General features: G+C 44.7%; 2 protein-coding genes across 2 annotated transcripts in view; both read right to left on the bottom strand.

Moving 5' to 3' along the window:
- Window positions 1–504: 504 nt before the first annotated feature.
- Window positions 505–8,899, bottom strand: LOC308300398 (kinase D-interacting substrate of 220 kDa B-like). The gene is made up of 5 exons (XM_080744220.1): window positions 8,254–8,899; window positions 4,639–4,923; window positions 2,102–2,227; window positions 1,314–1,521; window positions 505–809 (listed from the first exon to the last, which is right to left on the bottom strand). The coding sequence occupies exons 1-5, from the start codon at window positions 8,485–8,487 to the stop codon at window positions 637–639; spliced, it is 1,026 nt and encodes a 341-aa protein (XP_080600346.1). The 5' UTR covers window positions 8,488–8,899; the 3' UTR covers window positions 505–636.
- The window catches only part of LOC308300392 (kinase D-interacting substrate of 220 kDa B-like), a gene marked incomplete at its 5' end in the record, with an annotated part of 45,099 nt that continues 33,040 nt past the window's right edge, over window positions 8,898–20,956 (bottom strand). Inside the window, 5 exons of the mRNA XM_080744211.1 lie at window positions 8,898–9,574; window positions 9,795–10,061; window positions 10,611–10,709; window positions 11,191–11,328; window positions 19,872–20,083. Of these exons, the coding sequence (XP_080600337.1) occupies window positions 9,179–9,574; window positions 9,795–10,061; window positions 10,611–10,709; window positions 11,191–11,328; window positions 19,872–20,083 (1,112 nt within the window). The 3' untranslated portion in view covers window positions 8,898–9,178. The remainder of the gene's footprint in view (window positions 9,575–9,794; window positions 10,062–10,610; window positions 10,710–11,190; window positions 11,329–19,871; window positions 20,084–20,956) is intronic.

Genomic DNA, 20,956 nt, shown 5'->3' on the forward strand with positions numbered 1-20,956 from the left:
TTATCCAATGACAACAAAATATTTTTAGTTTTGGGTCTGCTGAGAGGTTAAATCTCGTAGCTCAAACGCTGAATAAATAATGGACCTTGATATGAAAAAGGTTGAAAACCACTGATCTAGTGTCTAGTGCTGTTTGCTTTTTTTTACTGGCCAGCGATACGAACACAGAAACACAGAACCCCAGTGCCCTCTCTCTCTCTCCAGGGTTCCCACACATTTTAAACAATGAATTTTCATTACTTTTCCATAACCTTTCCAAAGTATTTTACCCGATTTCCAGGCCTATAGCAATCATTTGGTGCAATAATGAGACTCTTAAACCAGTGTGTTATCAACGCACCAAGACAGACCGAGCGAAGGTGTTGCGTGACATCTACAGGCTAAACAACTACATGCAAAGGTAAGCAGATCCACAAGCTCTAAACGTGGCGCGAAGCGACACCTTTAGGGCTTGTGAATCTGCTACTTTTGCAATTTTTGCTATTTTCCAAATCATTTGTTTAATTCCCAAATCCTTTCCAGGCCAGGAAAACAGTTTTGCGAATTTAAATATATTTCCAGGAATGTCATGACCGTGGGAACCCTATCTCTCTCCCTCTCATCTCCATGGCAACGCAGCATCACCCTCCATCCTCCTCAGAGGATGCTCTCCCGCTCCTCGCCGAAGGTGACGGTGTCGGAGGAGACGGTGCAGATCTCCGGGGGGTCCCCGGGCTTCAGCCCCCTCTTCAGGTGAACCACGCGCACGTTCTCGTTGTGGGGGCCCGCCTTGGTCACAACACTGCCCCCGGTGGTGGAGGTGGTGGAGCCTGGAGCAGGACGGAGGGAAAGATGGAAGGTTAAGGAAATAAGGAAATAAGGAAATAGGAAGGAAGGAAGGAAGGAAGGAAGGAAGGAAGGAAGGAAGGAAGGAAGGAAGATTGAGATACAGGACAGAGTTATTATTGTTATCTAAACTATATAATATATATATATAATATATTATATATACTAATATAAGGGATTTTTGTTAAAATTTACAATTTATTCTTGTAGAGAATCTTCAGAAATAGTGAAAATAGCCAAACAACAAGCTCACAATGTGTCGCAATGTAACATGTTGAGAGCTTGTAGTATCTGCTATTTTCCAACTTTTTGGAATCTTTCCCCCTGACTACCTCATATTAAAAACAAACACTACCACCAAAACTCATAAAAAAAAAAACTAAGCTTTCACAAAACGAAAGTAGCAAATACCTGCTTTAAAATAAAAACTAAACTGAAAACAATGAGGTCAAACCAAAACCGATATTAAAAATGCTAAAAACAATAACCTTGGCCCGGGGACATGATGACATCACTGGTGGGGGTGGAGCAGACAGAGGAGGTGGCGTTGGCGTCCCCTGCTGGCTGGCGGGGGCAGCGGTTGTTGCTGTTGCTGTTGTTGTTGAGAGTGGTGGTGCTGGGGGTGCGGTTCAGGTTGAAGCTCCGCCCACTGGGCCAGCTCTCCTCCGGGCTGCTGGCCAGCAGGCTGCACTGGTCCTGAAAGGGTTGATGGACAACCAGGGGTTAATTCATATCTACTGGTCATCTAACACCATTTAGGCTGAAACGCGTTTTTTGATATCACCACGCGGCAAAACGCTTATATTAAGCTGCCATCTCCCCTACCCCGGAGGTATGCAGGGACTCAGTTTCCCATGATGCAGCGGGAGAAAACGGAAGCAGTAAATGACTACCACCGTTGGAAGCAATGCAATGACCTGCAGGAAAATGGCTTTATCTCGGAATCTATCTCCAGATCGCGTTCTTGTTTAAAACTAGCCCTTCTCTACGGACTATAACAAAAGCACGGATGGCAGCAGTTATAATTTTTCTTCACCGGGTGAAAGAAAAGACGAATCACCATTCATCGGTGGAAGTTATCCGATTACATTTGGCCTAGAAAATAAGGTGAAAATCAATGAAAAACCCTGGGGAGAGGTGAAATGACTGAATTAATTAATGCCTGGTGGAAAATGAGTTAATAGTCAACTGAAATGAGTTTTTTAGTGAACTGAAATAGGAGGAAAGCAGAAAGCATAACATCTTGTAGACAGATAAGTAGAGTGGCGTCCGGCACCTCAGAGCAGATGGACATGCGCGTGACGGCGGGGTCCTGGAGGGCACCGCTGAGGCTGCTGGGAAGGACGGATACTCCCCCACCTCCTCCTCCTCCGTTCTTCCTGGATGTGCCGTCTTCGTCCAGCTAGGGTGACGGGGAAACAAGCACCACGGTGAAAGGAGAACAACCACCAGGTGACGACAACCAGAGGACAAGAAACGAGGAGGAACAAGACGGGAGGACATCGCATGAGATGCCATGACATGAAGAGGAAACGAGGCAACATCACATTAGATCAGATGACAGGACGACACACACAAGCAGAGATGAAAGGAGATGAGACGATTAGGACATCAGATGAGACACGTCGACGTGATGCAGAGATGAAACGGCAGAGAGCAAAATTTGGATTCCATGGAAAGGACAGGAGAAATTAAGACGATGCAAGATGAAAACAGGCGACGAAGCAAGAGGTGAGATTAGATTACATGAAGTGAGAAGAAGAAGAGGAATGGAGATTATTCACATATTTACAGTGTATCTCAGAATAGGTTGGTGTAGGGCTGGGCAATATATCAATATTATATCTATTGTGATCTGATGCTAGATCCCATCTGGGATTCTGGATGTCATTCTGATATGATATGACATAATAATGATTCTTGCCTTTTCCTGGTTTTAACTCATTTAGTGCCACCCTTTTCGCCACTAGAGGGCGCCCAGTGGCCATAGAAAATCCCATAGAGATATGCTGGTATATGCAGAAGCCCTGCAGCCATGACTTGCCTGAACACTTTCCTTTGTGCATGTACAGGAAGAGGATGAAGTTAGCTTGAAGTTAGCTATTGGCTACCAAGCATTTTAGAAGCCTTATTTTCGTCAGCTTAGCCATGATTAAACCTTGCACACCTCATGCATGGGAAAAAAACAGAGAAGAATGAGCTCTAAAAAATCCAATGCAATCCTGGATTGCATTGGAGTGGATTTGTGCAGTTTGTTCACAGCTTTCAAACAAAAAAATCCGATTGGAAATCCGTTCAGGCATTCTTGAGATAATCGCCATTATGTTTTACATGTTATGTAAACAAACATGGCTGCCCTGTATGTTAGATGGGGTTGTATGGGGGTGGAACATGCAAAATCGCGATTGAAATCATGTTCACTAGATTTGATGGGGTCCAAAAAAAAAATTCAAATTTTTTTTTTTTTTTTTTTTTTTTTTAATATCCCGAACTAGTTCGGGATAGGCACTCTGGGATGCGATAATATATCCCGAACTAATTCGGGATAGGCACTCAATGAGTTAATTGCTTGTGCCTTATTTTATCCTTGAAAAAAAATAAAATCAAGAAACTAACTCAAAACATGTCGTTGTTATCTAAGATGAGCTTTGTAGCTCTGCTGTTTTCACTAGTTTGGTTACTGGGGGGGAGGGGAGACATCAAGGGTGCGTTCGGAAATGCGCACTCTTGTCGTTCGTTTATTTGGTGCGTTGTCGTTCGGAAATCCAGTGCGCGGCGCACCGGGTGTGCTGAGTGCGCACACTGAATGACTCTACTCAGAAGATGGGGTTTGACGGTGTGGTGCGTCAGTGCGGTGTTTTGATTGGTTGGTTTTCAGAGCGGTGTCTCGCGCTTCTCAGCTGTGAACAATGGCGTAGGAAATGATAGCAAAATGCACCATTTGCTGCTTTATTGGTCCTTTGGGCTTTATTGTTACCCAGGCATCAAACGTGTAAACTAACAGCAGGTAGGCTAATGAATTACATTACCTATCAATAGCAACGTTACGTTAGCAACTGTTGCTTTTCAGAACGTTTTCCGACTGAAAAAGCGCACAGCTGCCTCTTAACTGGTTGTTCGCAAATAAGCCACACTGAATGCACTCTACAACGTCACCGCCCACTGCACTCACTACACTGAGCGCACGCCCGGTGCGCATTTCCGAACGCACCCCAAGACATCTCTTTTGGGTCTCGAGCCAGAACGTCTGGGAACCACATGGCTGTATAGACAACATCAGGGGCGTCAATTGGGTATGGCAGGGGTATGCAGCTGCTATACCCTGGGTCCAGGGGGGAACATAAAAGTTACTTTTAAATATAAATCCATGAATGTCTCTTTGTCTATCTGTTCAGGTTATTATGTTGATAAATTACAGTAAAATAACTACAAATGCAAAATTTAACAAAATGGTCACTTTAACAAGGTATTATAATTACATTCGCCACACTATTATTATTATATTCTCCCCATGTTGACAAAATGCTACAGGTGCATTTCATTATTGTTAATTGTGGCACGTTTACTATAGCCTATGCCAAGTTTAGCTGCACTTGAACAACCGTTCTGGCAGCCATATCCAGCCCAAGAAACCGTAGAAACGGAGGGAAAAATGTAATGTACTTCTTAAAATAAATGTATCATGCCTGTTGCTAAGGTATGGCAACATGACTGGTGTCTTGCACGCGCGCGAAGCACCAGTCATGTTGCCATACCTTAGCTTTTTCTGAACTGACGACACTGGACGACATCAAAGTGGGACTGGTCCCGTACCTCGATCAGGTTGGCCCGGTCCAGCTGTGAGAGGTCGGCCTCCTCGTCCTGCAGGGAGTGGTTGGGGGAGCTCTCGTTGGAGCGGACGCCCGAGTCGCTGGAGTCCTTCTTGTCCAGCATGGAGGTGTCTGACAGGTAGTCCTTCCCCTTCAGGGCCAGGGAGGAGCCAGAACCAGAACCTCCTCCTCCTCCTGCCTGCTTGGGGTCCGCGGCTTTCTGACCGTCCTTCAGCAGCGGTTGAGCGTTGTCCGACTCCTCGGACTCCTCGTCGTCGCTGGTCAGTTTCTGGAGAGGAGAGGTTAGAATGTGGTCTAGATTCTGTAGAACATGTCCGTGGTCGATTCCCGTCGGGGACACTGTGGACGCTGGGGGCGTGTTCTCTCCTCCGCGTCACCAGTGCCCATACCCTAGGTAGGGTTTGGCGAAAGGGCCTTTCTGTGAGGAGTTTGCATGTTCTCCTCGTGTCACCTAGGGTAGGTACCCTCACAAAAAAAACAATCAGTAATCTACACTGCCTCCCCCTGGTCAGCAAGGGCATCTGATGGAGGGGAAAGGAACTAGGGATGGGTATCGTCTGCGATACTTTTAATGGTATCGATTGCATGACATCAGGTATCGGTTCACGTAAAAACAAACGATACCTCGTTTCGATACTCTGGAAGGCACCCCTTGCCGGTCGCATCTGTAACAGTTGGGCTACTGAGAGTTTAATGACTGCTTTAGTAGGCTACACTCGTTACTGTGAAAATAGCCGACAATAGCCTATAATGTTTATTATTATGATGATGATCCAACGTCTATACTCTCCGCTCCGCCACACTGTGTGATTATCATCATCACCTCTAAGGTAGGGCAGTTAAACTTAAATAAAAAGTATCGAAAATGGTATCGAAAAGGGTATCGTATCGATTCCCAGGTATCAAAAAAGGTATCGTATCGATTCAAAGGTGAACGATACCCATCCCTAAAAGGAACTGGTTGGAATAACGTGTTCCTTCCACACGCTTCCATGCATGTCCAACCAGGGAAGCTCCCCCTGTCAGGTAATAAGAAGCGGCCTGCACACTCCTCGTGTATTAAAAGAAGCATGAGCTCAGTTTGGGGCTCTCCCCAGAGCAGAGTAGCGCCCAGGATTACAGCTTAGGCAATTGGCACTGGGTGATAAAACCATAGACTGTAGAAAAATATGGACGATGCGAAGCCATTGGTTTCTATGCAGCGCAAATGGCCCTTTTCCACCCCTTGAAATGGGTGTCGCCATCATAGAAATAAATAGAATTGTAATGCCACCAGAGATGCTATTGGCTGCCAACGGTCACATGCAACGCAAGGATACTCGGGAGAATGTGTTGAGCTCTGCCGAAAATATAGCAGACGAAGAAGAAAACGTGGACCGCCCACATGCCAGCCAGCGAAAAACAAATCCAGTATGGCTGACACAGACGGACCGCAGTGACAGTAAATGTCCGAAAAACTTTTTCATTTTACCACAGAGATTTGTGCACGGAACGTTTGGACTGCAGCCGCCGCTAACCTGACCGGGCCGTCTAGGACTCTGTACCCCGCATTGGAAGCCTTGTTGAGGACTCTACTTTTGAAAGTGCCCGTGCAGTTCCGCAGGGTCTTATAATAATCCAGTTGTCCACTAGACTTTTCACAAAGCAAAGAGGCATTCGTCCAGAGAAATGTGCATGGGTTTATTCATATTTATTAACAGGGATTTGTGATGTTTATAGGACTGAAGTTGCACTAATAGTTTTCATTCACACCTCTTAACAAAAGCTGTCAACAATAGTCAATGTGATACCTATGTTAACAATGCGATTAATGTAGGAATGGATGCAATATGCATATGAATTGTTCATTGTGACTACAGTCTATGATTGTGACATGCTAAGTAGGCTACAGTAGCGAGAAGCTGGATTAATGAATTGATTTGTGAACTAATTATTGAGCTGACATTATGCAGTATCGTGGGTTAATTATTCCTACATATTAAAGAGGTTATTTCATGTCATTTTTGTTTGATTGAGGTATTTACAGTAGTAGCCTACATAATTCAGCCTATTCCTCCTCTTTGATTCAGTCAATTTCATTCTGGTTTATATTTTGGAAATAAAATGTGAGATCAACCAATGCCTATTTGTGTGCGTTCCTATGCTAATTTGTGTGAAATTTGTATGTGTGAAAGTAAGTGCTAACTTTGTTTGACGTGCAGACTGTTCTATTGACAATTATACTGTAGCCTCAGTGTTCAAACGCTTTAATTAATACCATTTGGCGAGGCGCTAAACGTTGAGTGTTTCTTTTGTTTAGTTTTATATTCTATTATATGCTATACCACTTTATATACGAGTGGTTACTTGGGGGAAATACATTATTATACTAGCCGTTCTAAACCTACAAAAAGCCAGATAATTGCCATAACATCACGTCGCCGAAGCCTGCTATGACAAACTTCAAATTCCAAAAGAGCTCCCGACCAAGATCTCCCATACTCAGCTGGCTTCAACAACAGGATGAGGTATGCCAAGGGATACAGGATAGCAGGACATGCAACTTATGTAAAAAGTGCTGTTTTCAGTTTCCAAAATGTTACATGAAATATTTGATAAATGGTCTGAAGTAGGCCTAATGTAAAGTAAGTCTGTGGTAGGCATACATGACAAATTATCAAGAATGCCAATGTTAAAGACGAGTTCATAAAATAATATAGGCTTCCATTGGCTTAGAACATAGGCTATTTTGGCTGTGAGTGGCGGCAGTGGCCACTGTAGGCTCATGTCGATCACGGATTGATGTGGCATGCCATACTTGCACAAATCATGACGAGAAAAAAATAAAATAAAGACGCATTGTTTTGGTGGCATTATATATAGGCTCTCATAAGTTGTTACACAATCGGGCAGGTATAGCCTTCATAATAAATAAATACCAAGTCGTGTGGCTGATATGCCTATAAGAGTAAATAAATTATAGGCGTATTAACAAAAACGATGTTTTAACATTTATAGCCTATAATTATACAGAATAGCCTATATGTGTGTTTATTTATGTCCTCGCTCATTTTAATAGCTCTGGATTAAGAGTGTCTGCCTATATTGTACAGTGTAACCTGGGTTTGTATAATAGTTTTATATTGTAACAATGTTTATACGTCGTTGTACAAAGAAAACCGACCTACAAGCTAACAGTGCGTCGCAATATGACCGACGCTGATGAGCTGATGCGGGCAAAGGCTGATCTGGGATCAGCCGCGCCCCTGCAACTTTATCATCTATTTTAAAATAAGTTGACCAAATTTCGACAAAACGCACATGATGGTGATTGAAAGGCAATTTTTAACTAGCGATAGGAACCATAAAGTATTCATGAAAATGTTAATTAAGGCTAGAACACGAAAGGGGAAAACGAATGGGATCCAATGGCGAACAATTCTTTTTGCAACCGGCCGGGGGGGAAAACAGCGCAACTAGCGGCCAATCATAGGAAGTTTTACTTCCGTATTGGAGTCATTTTAAATCGGCAGAACTATGCCCCTGGATAAAACCTTTGAAAAAAACAATGAAAAACATCAAAACTAGAGCAACCTTGGTGGACATTTTTTTTCTCTACCTGGTATCTGGGTCCCCCTCCTCCGGGTGTCTTGACCCCCTGGAACAGCCTCTCTGCGGAGGTCTTGCGGTTGAGCAGGGACTTGGAGGAGCCGTGCTCGGCCGCCTTCTCGTCCTCCTCGGTGATGGGGTCCAGAGGGTCTGCCCCGTTGGTGCCGAAGTCTGCGCTGTCTGCCGCCACCTTAACTACTGCAATAGCTGAGTTTAAAACAAATACATATGAAGTCATGTTCATTTAGCATAGCAGGCTGGCACCCAGGCTAGCGCAACTCAGGTCTGTTTTACTAAGTATAAGTGGTTAAACTGAAGTGACATCGATGAATTCCAAATAGTAAGGGAAACATAATAAAATCTGCAAACTAAATCGTTAACAAGAAATTTCATCACCAATGTGTTTCTAAAGGTGTGTAATAATATGTACTAAAAGGTTGAAATTCAACTCCCATTAACTTTACACAATACAGGAAAAAAACACAGAAAATAAATATGCTTTAAATAGCATGTGAGGAGTCAAAATAGGGGTTTTTCCATGATGCTGAATCCATTGCAAGCATTTATTTTGCACGAAAAACATTCCGTGGGCTACAAATGACCCCCACAAAATGGTGAAAAGTGATGACTCATCACTAAACCGTCGTTTTGTGGGGCTGTTTTTAGCCCAAGGAATGTTTCTTTTGTGCAAAACAAGTGCTTGCAATGGATTCGGCATAATGAAAAACCCCTAGTTTGACCCCTCACATGCTACTTAAAGCAGATTTATAGCGAAGTTAATGGAACACAAACACAAATCAGTTTTTTTATGAGGTTTACCCCGGGAGTTGAATTTCAACCTTTTAGTACATATTATTACACACCTTTAGAAACACAATGGTGAAGAAATGTCTTGGTAGCGATTTACTTCGCAGATTGGTCAAATATCTTAATATTTAGATATTTAGATAAAATCCCCTTACTAAAATACCGGTATTATCAATATCGCCGCGCCTCCTACCTCCTCCTCCTCCTCCTCCTCCTCCCACGACCCTCTTGCTCCTCCTCCCGTCCTGCTCTGCCTCCTTGCTGCTCCTGTCCTCCTGTCCTCCTCCCCCTCCTCCATTAGAGTAGGAGGAGGTCATGAACTGGCCCGGCTGGGGCTGGACGGGCATCTTGTCGGGCGGGGCGGCCCCGCCGGCCCCCGCCAGCTCCAGCGTGGCCATCTGGGCGATGTACTCCTGGTAGGCGCTGCGGTACTCCGACTGCTGCTTGCTGGTCAGCTGCAAAATGTCGTTGGACGACTCCTGGGAGTTCAGGCTGTTCATGCTGGCCGTGCGGGCGGGGCCCACCTAAACACCAGACACACATTTTGATATCTTTATTAACCCATTTAATTATTGAATGCTTTAGCTATTGAAAAATAGCAGATATACAAGCTCGCAGCGCGGCACCGAGTGCTGTGCGAGCTTGTACCGGTATATCTGCTATTTTTGAAAAAGTCGTGAGAATATGTGCAAATATTTGAATAAAATTATCTCAAATAATTGCAATTGCGACAGGCCTACTCACGCTCCACTGCATGTTGCCGTGGCGCGGGGCCTCGTCCAGCCCCACGTTGCTGAGCTCCTCGAAGCTCAGGTTGAAGCTGTACATGGGCGAGGTGCCATCCGGGTTGGCCCCTCCTGCCAGGGGCGGAGCCGAGGCGCGCCTCCCTGGCCCCTCCCCTCCGATGCCTCCTCCTCCCCCGAGTCCAACATGACCGGCCACGCTACTGCCGTGCTCGCTGGGAGCCTCCTCGTGCAAGACCTGGCTCTCCATCATGCGCATGTCCAGCACCTGCAACAGACAACACAACGGGACATCTCTCAACTAACTTTTTCATGTCAAGGACCCCCGAAATTATTATATGTATTTGGCCACGGACCTCCCCATCTCAAATTACGTTGTTCCAGGGACCCCCCCTGGAACAAGCATACCGGTACATACATTTCATGTCAAGTGGTCCTTAGCCTCGGAAACCCAGACTTTTATTTTGGCGATAGGAAGAAAAAAGTGGTCCTTGACAAGAAAAGGTTTGAGCACAACTGATATAGCAACATTTTTATTATTTTTTTCTGAAAACTGTTAGGACTTTCTTTTTTTGGAATGGGTCTCAGGTCGATGGTTTAAAACCACAGCACGTCCCTGGGCCGTGGTCCAGACGCCCAGGCACAGCAGCCTGACAGTGCATCGCAGGTTCGAGTCCCGTTCCCGACCATCTTTACTGCATGTCTTTCCCCATCTCTCTCCCCTGCTTCCTGGCTATCTCCACTATCAAACTATAAATAAAGACAGGAAATATCTTGATAAAAAACATGTCAAAAACACATGGGAGGACAAGCTCACCGTGGCTCTGAACAGCTGCCAGTCCCCGAAGTTCATGTTCATCTCCTTCTTCAGTTCATCGATGTTACACTGAGTAAGAACCCTGCCGTTCACGTTGGCCTGAAACAGACAGACAATACAGTTCAGAATCTCAGATTTTGCATGAGCTTGAACATAACATTTCTTAAAAGTCCTTTAAACATTGACTGAACTTATGAGTAATAGTGTTTGCTTGAGCATAAAACTTTCAACACTGTCTGTAGATATCATCGGGCATTGTGAACGGTTGCTTCGGTATCTTCGCCCCACTTGGAAAAATCCAACTGAAGCGACATTCGCTTGACCCCCACTCCACCCATCGCGTTCTGACAGCCAATCAGCGTTGATGTTGTCCGGACTCCGGAGACACGGAAATGTTTTTGGTGTTTGGAGTTGGGACTACCTTTTTTCCGGTTGTTTCGCCTTGATTCTAACGGAACATGATTTTTTTTTTACCAACACGGACTTGCGCGACCAAAGTGAAGCGATAGAGGCGACTAGCATAGAAGAAATAGCTTCAGGTTTGAACGCAGCTTTACAGATGAACTGAAACGTGACGTACCTTCTTGATGGTGGCGGTGTACGGCGCCACCATGCTCTGGTCGATGCCCTCCATCTGGCGCACGCGCTCACACACCGCCTCCGTGCTCATGGTGCTCAGCAGGATGGCAGGGGTGGCGGACACCACCGAGGCAGAGCCCTGGGGAACACCACAACCAGGACACATGGGTTTAAATACACACCGCAACACCGTCCGTACATATGCACACACACACACACACACACACTAGGGCATTCACCAAATATTCGAATATCAAAGTCACTATTCGACGTTGTTCACCGAAGTTGAATATTCGCTTATTTTTATTTTCTCTTTAAAAAATATATATAGTTTATAAAGATGGCTAGATAGGAAGTCATAAGAATGAGTTGTCAGTGCCCCTGGTGGATGAATTTGTTAATGCTCTATACCAGGGGTACTTTTTAGGCCATGATCCCCAAAATAAACATATTTGAACTGGGGACCCCCACCCTGACAAGCACTTGGAATTAAGCAATATTACACTCGAGGGTGTGGGAAAACTGAATTATTTGCACGACTGTGATGCGTCAGGAACGAGCCGTAGGCGAGTTCCGCCGAGCATCACAGGACAATCGCTAATCTGATTCCTTGGAAGAGTTTGACTGACATTAAATAGTCCCTGTTGTTGATTAAAAAGAGCTGCGCTCTGAGCGAACTGCAGTCACCGAGGCAGCAATCACCACAGCTGAGCTGTCAGTTCCAATAGGCTATGCTCCGCCGTACGACCGTATCGCGCAGCGAAAATAGCCGATCTACAACAACGCGCCGTGTCGCGCCGCAGTGTTACTTGTAGATCGGCTATTTTCGCTGCACGATATCATTGTATGACAACAACAAGTCCCGGAAACATTTCACAGCCCAAGTAGTTGTCCTGGCTGTACTCTAACTTGTCGAGCTCTTCTTTTGACAAAGCACAATGTCTGGTTGGTTTCGCGTTCTCCTTATCATCCTCATCTAACCATTCATCTAAAGCAGGGGTCTTCAACGTTTTCAGGCCGGGGACCCCCAAACTGATGGAGAGATGGAGCAGGGACCCCCTACCACCTCGTAGGGTGGGGGGGGGTGGGGGCTACGACATATCGGAGGGTGGGGGGGTGGGGGCTACGACATATTTTTTATTTTAAACATGTACAAGTTACAGCGAGCAGGGTGGGCCGTACCACTACCATTTCTATAGTACTTATTAACTGAGAACCAATGTCAATAATATCAACAATCTGTCGATTGCATAGTAATCATGTATTCAAGCTATTCAAAATGGATAGAATCATGATTTATTTTTTAACATCTTTTTTTTTTTTTTTTTTTTTGCAATAATTTCGCGGACCCCCTGCAGTACCTCCGCGGACCCCCTAGGGGTCGCGGACCCCCTGGGGGGGGACCCCTGATCTAAAGTAAGTCCACCAAATATATCGAAATTAACAGTGCAATCCATTTCCAACGGGATAGTAGTGTAACAAGTTGTTATCCGGTCCGAGTGGCTAGTTTGCGCTGCAAGTTGCTACTGTGTGTTTCCCTCCAGAGGGCACAGCTGTGCCATATGGGATAATCAGGTGCAGTGGCGGAGTGATACATTCTTCATGTGATTAGGCCCAGGTCTAGCAGTGCATCTGTGCTCGTTTGATGCACGGTTGGAGAGCCTGTTTTCCATTGAGAGCCGGACTACTTGTTGTATAATTGTAGTTATTACATTTAATGTGACTCGGTTCCGCAGATAAATATTGTGAAAATAGCAGATCTACATGCTCACAACGCCTCGCAACCCCTCGACTATTCGAATACTTTGAGGTTGAATAATTCGAATAGTAAAAATCACTATTTGTGAATGCCCTAGCACGCACACACACACACACACACACACACACACACACACACACACACACACACACACACACACACACACACAACACACTCGGCGCAGGAGGGTTCATCTAGTCTAGTCGTGTTAAGTTGTGTCTAGTGCTACTTTTGTGCTAATGCTATGGTTATTTGTATGAATGGATGGAATATGACATATGAACAAATACATTTATGTAGGTTATTGTGAAGAATATACTAGTGAAAGATTATGTCAGAAGTAACTCAACAATGTACAGCAGGGAATCACATAGCACTGCTGGTGTTTACTCCAGCTGTCTAATAATCAAAGGTTAATTTATAATTTATAGGTTCATTTGGCTATACTTATTTTCATATTTCCTATATGTCATTTAGGATTGAGCGTCGGGGTAAAACAAATAGTGTTTATCAGTGTTAAGATACGTTTTCAAAAAATAAATGTATGTGTAATGGTTATTGAGGAAGAATGTACCAGTAAAAGACTGTATAAAAAATACATTATTTTGTTTCATTGAAAAGCTTACACAGTATGGCTTTTAGTAACTGGTATGGACATAGCTTTACTGGGAATAATTCCTGCAACTATCCGAGACTACTGTCTATGACTAGCATCTTCTTTTCATACCGAGGTAGAGGTACAGTAGTCAGACTCAATCTCTATGCTGATGATATTATGATGTGCATGCGTGTGTGCATGTGAGCGTGCGTGTGTGTCTGCGAGTTTACACGATAACATACTCCCTGTTATCCATTGCTAAATCTGAGAGTGTACAAATGGAAGCAAATGGACCCTTAAGCCTCGAACAGAGTCGGGTCCGCGGTGGATAGCCTTCCACCGCGGTGTAGTGCGGTGTAGTCTTTTTGAGTCATAAAACTACAACGTTAACGTTCAAAAAGACTACACCGCACTAAGGCTATCCACCGCGGACCCGACTCTTTTCGAGGCTTTACGGGTCCATTTGCTTCCATTTGTACACACTCAGAGTTAAACGAACACAGAGGATTTTATGGTATAGTGAGTGCAAAAGAGAGAGAGAGAGAGAGAGAGAGAGAGAGAGAGAGAGAGAGAGAGAGAGACTACTGAAGGAAGCAAAGCATCAAGGTCTTCATCAAACATCTGAACTGCTCAGAGAGGAAACGCTACATATTGTCTACTCTACTGCACAGCTTTGCAACGTAATTTAAGCTTAACGCGTGTGCCATGTCGCTACAGAGGAAAGGCTTTGATGTCTTTCAAGCATATATAAATCAACGTAACAGTTTTGTCCATATTAGAATAGATATCATGGATATAGAGTATGAGCAGTTGATGGGGGGAAAAATAACACATCGGAAGAAAATGTATTTCCACTGTATTTGTTTTAGGTTCAGATTTGAGTATATTTTTGTTTTGTACAGTAACAGTGTAGCCTCGGCCGGGAGACGAACCAGGGACCTATGTATCCGATGGCGCGTACGTTACCAGTCTTCTAAAGAGACAGGCTGAATAGCGAGCAGCAACGCAGTATAGTATAGTATAGTATAGTATAGTATAGTATAGTATAGTAGGCCTATAGTATAGTATAGTATAGTATAGTATAGTATAGTATAGTATAGTATAGTATAGTATAGTAATATAGTATCGTTTTCAGTCACAGACTGGTGAGCAGAACTCTGAGCAGTTCAAATATAACATTTTCAGAAGGAGTTTCGTCTTAAAAGGAGACGCTAGCTAAATTAGTTGTCCCAAGGTGCATGCTGGGAGGTGTAGTCAGTTCAGAACACACAGTGTGGGAACAGGGCAGCATGAGCGACAGGGAGGTCAAGATAAGCCAGCGTTAGGGTCAGAGGTCAGAGAGGGTTCCAGTACCTGTTTCCTTTTCAAAGAGGACACCTTATACTGCATGGAGACACAATGACACACAGACAGACAGACAGACAGACAGACAGACAGACAGACACACAGACAGGTGAGGGAAATGGACAAAGCACAGTTCTGCATCAGGATAGTCAGACCAACGGAGAGGAGAGAGAGAGAGAGGTGGAGTGGCCGCGCTGAGGAACACAGGAGGAAATAATGGAGGTGAAGAAAGTAGCGTATTTAAATAAAGAAGAAGAAGAAGCAGAAGAAGCATGCCTTCTCATTTTTAACAGGTAGAAGAGTGTGTGTGTGCGTGTGCGTGTGTGTGTGTGTGTGTGTATGCGTGTGTGTGTGTTTCTGTGTTTGTGTCTGACCAAAGTGACGGTCGGACGAACATCGCCATCGTTAGAGCCCAAGAGACGTTAATTAAGCAACTTTTCTTTGTCGCTCTCATCTGCACGCATTTCCAACCCTAACATGGACCACCTTCCAGGCTAATGCAAAGGTTAAAATGTCATTTAGATCGCGTGCTATTTAGACAGATGTCAGGTTCATTTGTTGACCGGGCATCCTATAGTTTATATTGTTGAAATGTACAGATTATAATATCTTTTTACAGTATATTTATTTTATATTATACTGTTTACAGCCTTTTTCTCATTGTTTCTTTGGTTTGCTTTACTGCAATGTAAAGCACTGTGTGAGATCTCTCTGTGAAATGTGCTATATAAATAAAATGTACCTACTGACTTTAGACTGATGACAGGTTGTATTTTTACCAAGCTATCCTAGATTACTATCTCTATGCATTTGATTGTATTACCTTGTGTTTACCTTGCTTACTGTTTAAAGTCGCTCTCTGGATTGAGAGCGTAGACTGCTAATTGTGGTAAAATGGTGACCTCTAAATCTAACATCTATGAATCTATATTAAAGGGATAGATCACCCCCAAAATGACTTTTTTTCAATCGATTAATCATCCCACGGTAGAGTTCTCAACGGGCCTGAAAATTAAGGCCCGGCCCTAACTGGGCCCTAACTAGGCAGGCCCGAGGCCCTACCCGGCCCTACTAGTTAGCATACATTTTAGGCCCTACCCGGCCCGAAAACGTCGGGTCGGGTATGGTCGGGTCCATCATATAATAATAGTAATAAAATAATAAAAACAAATATTTTATTTTTTCATTAAGCCCGAGCCCTACCCGGCCCGACTAATTAGCATACATTTTAGGCCCTACCCTACCCTAAATGTCGGTCGGGTTCGGGTATGGTCGGGTTCGGGCACAATTTGAGAACTCTATCCCACGGAGACTTGAATTCATGGATATCTTTTTAGTTTTTGTCGCATTCCTAAGCCAATAATTTGAGGAGACTCTTTGTGTCTCCATATAGGGAACAATGCTGGCCATCTAATTATTGCCTTAGGAATGCAAAAAAACAAAACACATCCATGAATTCAAGTATCCACGGGGCGAGTAATTAGGAACTTTAAGCAAGGACGGCTACGGCAGTCCACTCCGGTAACTGGAAATGGATCAGTGCTCGATAGATAAACTTGCTTGCCGTCGCAGTCCTTCCTACTCCGGCAGAAACTACCTTTCCACGTAGTGTCTACAACGTCTGCTGCATAGACGCATCACCATAGGAACCAAAGAGTTCAGCCGACGGCTGTTGACTGCTACGGCGATTGCGTCATAGCAGCTGTACTTCCACCTATAGCGGAGCCATCCTGAAAACCGTCCTGGCTTAAATTCCCTATTGATAGGGGCTGATCTATCCCTTTAATCCTACAGTCCTACTATACCCCGGCGTACTTACGAGTCCACCCATTGGATCCCTGAGGGGCGGGGCCCTGGCCAGGAGGCGTGGCATGGCGTGTGGAGGAGGTGGAGGTGGGTAGGAGGTCATGTAGGGCCGTGGAACGTGGTACAGGTGTTGAGGGAAGTATGGCTGAGGTGGGGGTGGGGATGGGGGTGGTGCGGGAAGGGGAAAAAAACACATTTAAAGATGGGTGGATGGATGTATTAGTCCATGGGCCAGACGAGATGTCGGTTTACCAAAAGGTGGCAAAGGTTACTTAGTATTTTTGGGAATCACTCAGCTGCTGAAAGTTGTGGTCCCATTAACTTTACTATACAGGAAAACAATGCAAAAACGTAATCTGCTTTAAGTAGCATGTGAGGGGTCAAACTAGGGTTTTTTGCATGCATGTGTTTTGCATGAAAAACATTCCTTGGGCCAAAACTGTGAAAAGTGATGACTCATCATTAAACCATAGTTTCAGCAGCCGATAACACCAATTTAGCTGTGACTCAGGAAGGGTTATCATACCAAAATATTATCTATAGATATAGAGTTTCTCTAAAATGCTAAGTAAGCTTTGCCACCTTTTGGTATACCGACATCTTGTCTGGCCCATGGACTATATGGATGGAAGGATGGATGAATGAAATGAGACTGAATTAATGCACAACAATGCCTTCAAGAACATCGTCGCTGTCGGGTAGAAACCGTGTGTGACAGACAACAGGTCTTCAATGTTTTTCGTTTGTTTGTTTTGTTTTTGTCGGTCTGAGAGAGAGATGAAGCAGGGACCCCCGCTACATGTTGACTTCATGCTAAAGAGGCGGTGCCATAGTTTTGTACTTTTTCCAGTTTTGTATGTGTCTATGGACTTAACATTACTCTAATAGACCCCCGGCTTATGCAAATATGGCTTCCCTGTGAAAGTCTCTGACATAATAAAATCATCATTTACCATACACCCAGCAGCTGTGGGTGTGGCTAACTTCAGCTGGGTCACCACCCACCTGACAACCAGGCATACTTAATGAACTGGTGGGTGTGGCCACATAAATAAAAACATAATTGCCAGACCCAGAGGGTCGGCCTACAAAAGGCTTTGTCGGTCGGTCGGTCCCTCTTTTCCTCACTGTCCCTCTTTTCCTCACTGTGCACACACGCACGCACGCACGCACGCACGCACGCACGCACGCACGCACGCACGCACGCACGCACGCACACACACACACACACACACACACACACACACACGCATCTGCCCCTCCCTTCCCTTGCTCGGCTGATTGCCTTGAGTGCCGTCACCTGTACGGGACCAGCTGAGTTGAGTTGGCTGACGAGCTGCTGAGACTATAAATTCCTGTGTGTTCATGTGTTAGTTAGCTGCACCCCTTCCTTGCATTCTGATTTTCATTGCGGGTCTGGCAGAACCAGGTGACCTGGTCTAGTTTTAACACTTTCTGTACACTTATTTTTGGGGAAAAAAATCTTCATCCTAGTTTAATCATAATACCTGATCATCATGTTTTAGAGGGTAAAAATCTTGGCATGGCACCCCATCTTTAACACTTTCGGTATACATTCTTTTTAGTATAGGCCTAATCATAATACCGGATGATCATGTTGAAGACCCCTGGTGTCTGATTTTCTTTTTATTAAAATATGACTGAAGGTTTGTGCCCGGCAGTGAGGATATGAAATAATGTAACAAATAAAGGCATCCATCGAAACAATGATCAAACCGAACGTCATCCATCAAAACAATGATCAAACAGAATGTCAAACAGGAAAATGCAAAAATGAACGCAGTGACGTGAGCCGTTACGTCACTGTTGCTGCCACAAGTCATTATTCCAGTCAAAAATGTACTTTACACAACTTATATGAAATCAAATTAAACAGGAGCACAGCACAGACAGGAAACAAATGATGAAACACATACAGCACTGTGGGAAAACACACAATTTGAGGCTGTTTTTTGTTTTGTTTTTTCAACACGTGACGATCTAGCCTGGTTAATAAACCAGACTGCACAACACCACCCCCTGGCGGTAGTGCAGTGAGGAATTAGTATGAGCAACGCCAGGCTATTGACGATCACCACGGTTACCTACCAACAAATGCTGTCTATCTGTCAAATGGAGACCAAATGAACCGAGGAAAACGGTCATAGTTCAGGTCACCTAAATCCATCTGTGACCTCTTCAGGGGTGGACTGGGCATCTGGCATACCGGGCAGTTGCCCACTGGGCCGACTATACAAGTGGAGAGGGCCAATCCTTCAGTAGCACCAACCCACAGAGATGAGAATCATCACATGATTGGGCCACTGGATTGTCTATCATCTGAATACTGGCCTATAGTAGCCTAATCACAGGCTACTGTGGCACAGCCGCACAGGAGTCCCACACAAACATTTAACAGCATACAAGCCCACAACGCATGGCTGCCTCGATGCGTTGTGGGCTTGTAGATCTTCTATGTTATTGCTCGGTTCTCGGTTGTGGTGGGCAGGTCTTGACCAAGATGCCAGGGCCGAATATATGTCCCAGTCTGGCCCTGGACCTCTCCCATCGCTGTTCAATCCTCGCTGTGTGTTATTGTCAGCTAACGGTGCTAACGTTGATCAATGAATAAACACACCTTGTTGTCAAAGGGCTACAATTTAGATAAAAAAACTTGGTCATATCAATAGTTTAGTTGTTTTGCCAGATATGATGTTACGTAAACATGTAAATCTTTCCCCCTAAGATATAGTATGCCACGAGGCAAACTCGCGAGAAATATTTGTTTTGATTATGACAGATCGAAAATAACTATAACTTTATGCTTGACGTTTAACCACTTGAACCCCTGCTTCGCTATTCTGGAGCGAACATTTGCCCCAAATAACTGATCTACTTCGCTATTCTGGAGGGATTATTTGCCCCAAATAACTGATCTACAAGAGTTTGCATCGGGGAGGAGATCTGGTGTAGACGGAAAGTAAGTCTGTGCAACTCAGGTCCATTTGACTAAGCATAGAGGGTCTAAGTGGTAAAACTGAAGTGATATCGATACATTCACGAACATTACGATAGTATTCTGGCTCCACCCCATGGACTTGCATCACGGCACCCTAGTGTGCCACCACTCACCGCGGCACCCGCTATGAGAATCCCCTGCTCTATAGGGACTCACTCTGTTGTAGAAGGGGTGCTGGGGCCCCGCCAGGCCGCTGTAGTAGCTGCTGTGGGTCTGCGGGGGTCCACCGGGGCCCCCGTTGAAGGGCCCCGTGAAGGAGGCGGAGGGGGACAGGGCCGACACCTGGCTGTAGACGGACGTGGGCCGCTGGGTCCCGGGACCCTCCTGCAGCGCCGGGTAGGACATCTGTTCCCTGGCCGCACGCACGTCTGGGAGAGGACGATAGTGGTGGAGGAAGAGATTAGTACTTTCTTTACTTAACTCTTTTACTGCTTCGGACGTTCCTGTTCGCCCCAATTTTGACGGCGGCGCGTTGCCAATACGGCTCGTTCTTTTTACCTCGTCTGATGACTGTAAGCTGATATGGGGTCGCGCTGCCGTGTACAGTAAAAACATCTCCCGTAATGCTGCTCTCAAAACTCCACCGCACGTTAGCATTAATGGAGTCCCAAATCCCTTCCTGGCTGTTTTCTGTAGATCTGTAGATCTGTAGATCTATTGCTCTGATGCGATTCTGTACTCTGAATGGATGGCAACCGGAGCGGCCCAATTCACATTAATTATTGCATAAGGCTGCCCTCTGCTGCCAGTATGGCCAAAGTACACATTTGACCTCCATTGTAAAATGAATTAGTTTAGAAAGAACCAATAGATACTTTTCTATAACATCACAAAGGTAAGCTGCTTTTTGCTGGCACCAGCCCCAATAAATAAATAATAACATCTGGCAGTAGGACAGTTAAGGAAACAACAGAGTCTGACACAATATGTCCATATATGGGCAATCCCAGATATGGACTTACAGTAATAATGATGACATCAGGGATCTCCATATATGGGCATAAAAGGGACAAGGACTGAATTAATTTACAAGTGTGACTTGAGTCGCGATAACCACACTAGTTATCATGAGACTGACACAATATGACTATATGGGCAATCCAAGATATGGGCTTAATATTGATGACATCAGGGATCTCCATATATGGGCATGAAAGGGACAAGGACAGGATTCATTTGCAAGTGTGACTTGTATCGTGACAACCAAACTGGTTATCATGAGACTGACATAGTATGTTCAT

This window comes from Nannobrachium achirus (genome assembly GCF_963921795.1).
Source record: "Nannobrachium achirus genome assembly, chromosome: 16".
Lineage (NCBI taxonomy): Eukaryota > Metazoa > Chordata > Actinopteri > Myctophiformes > Myctophidae > Nannobrachium > Nannobrachium achirus.

Bases quoted from the DNA above. Each gene is read 5' to 3' on its own strand.
- LOC308300398 (XM_080744220.1), bottom strand. From the start codon at position 8,487: ATGAACATGACTTCATATGTATTTGTTTTAAACTCAGCTATTGCAGTA. The intron at 1,522-2,101 runs GTGCCGGACGCC...CAACCCTTTCAG, and splicing joins GCATGTCCATCTGCTCTGAG to GACCAGTGCAGCCTGCTGGC. The intron at 810-1,313 runs GTTATTGTTTTT...GTCCTGCTCCAG, and splicing joins CATCATGTCCCCGGGCCAAG to GCTCCACCACCTCCACCACC.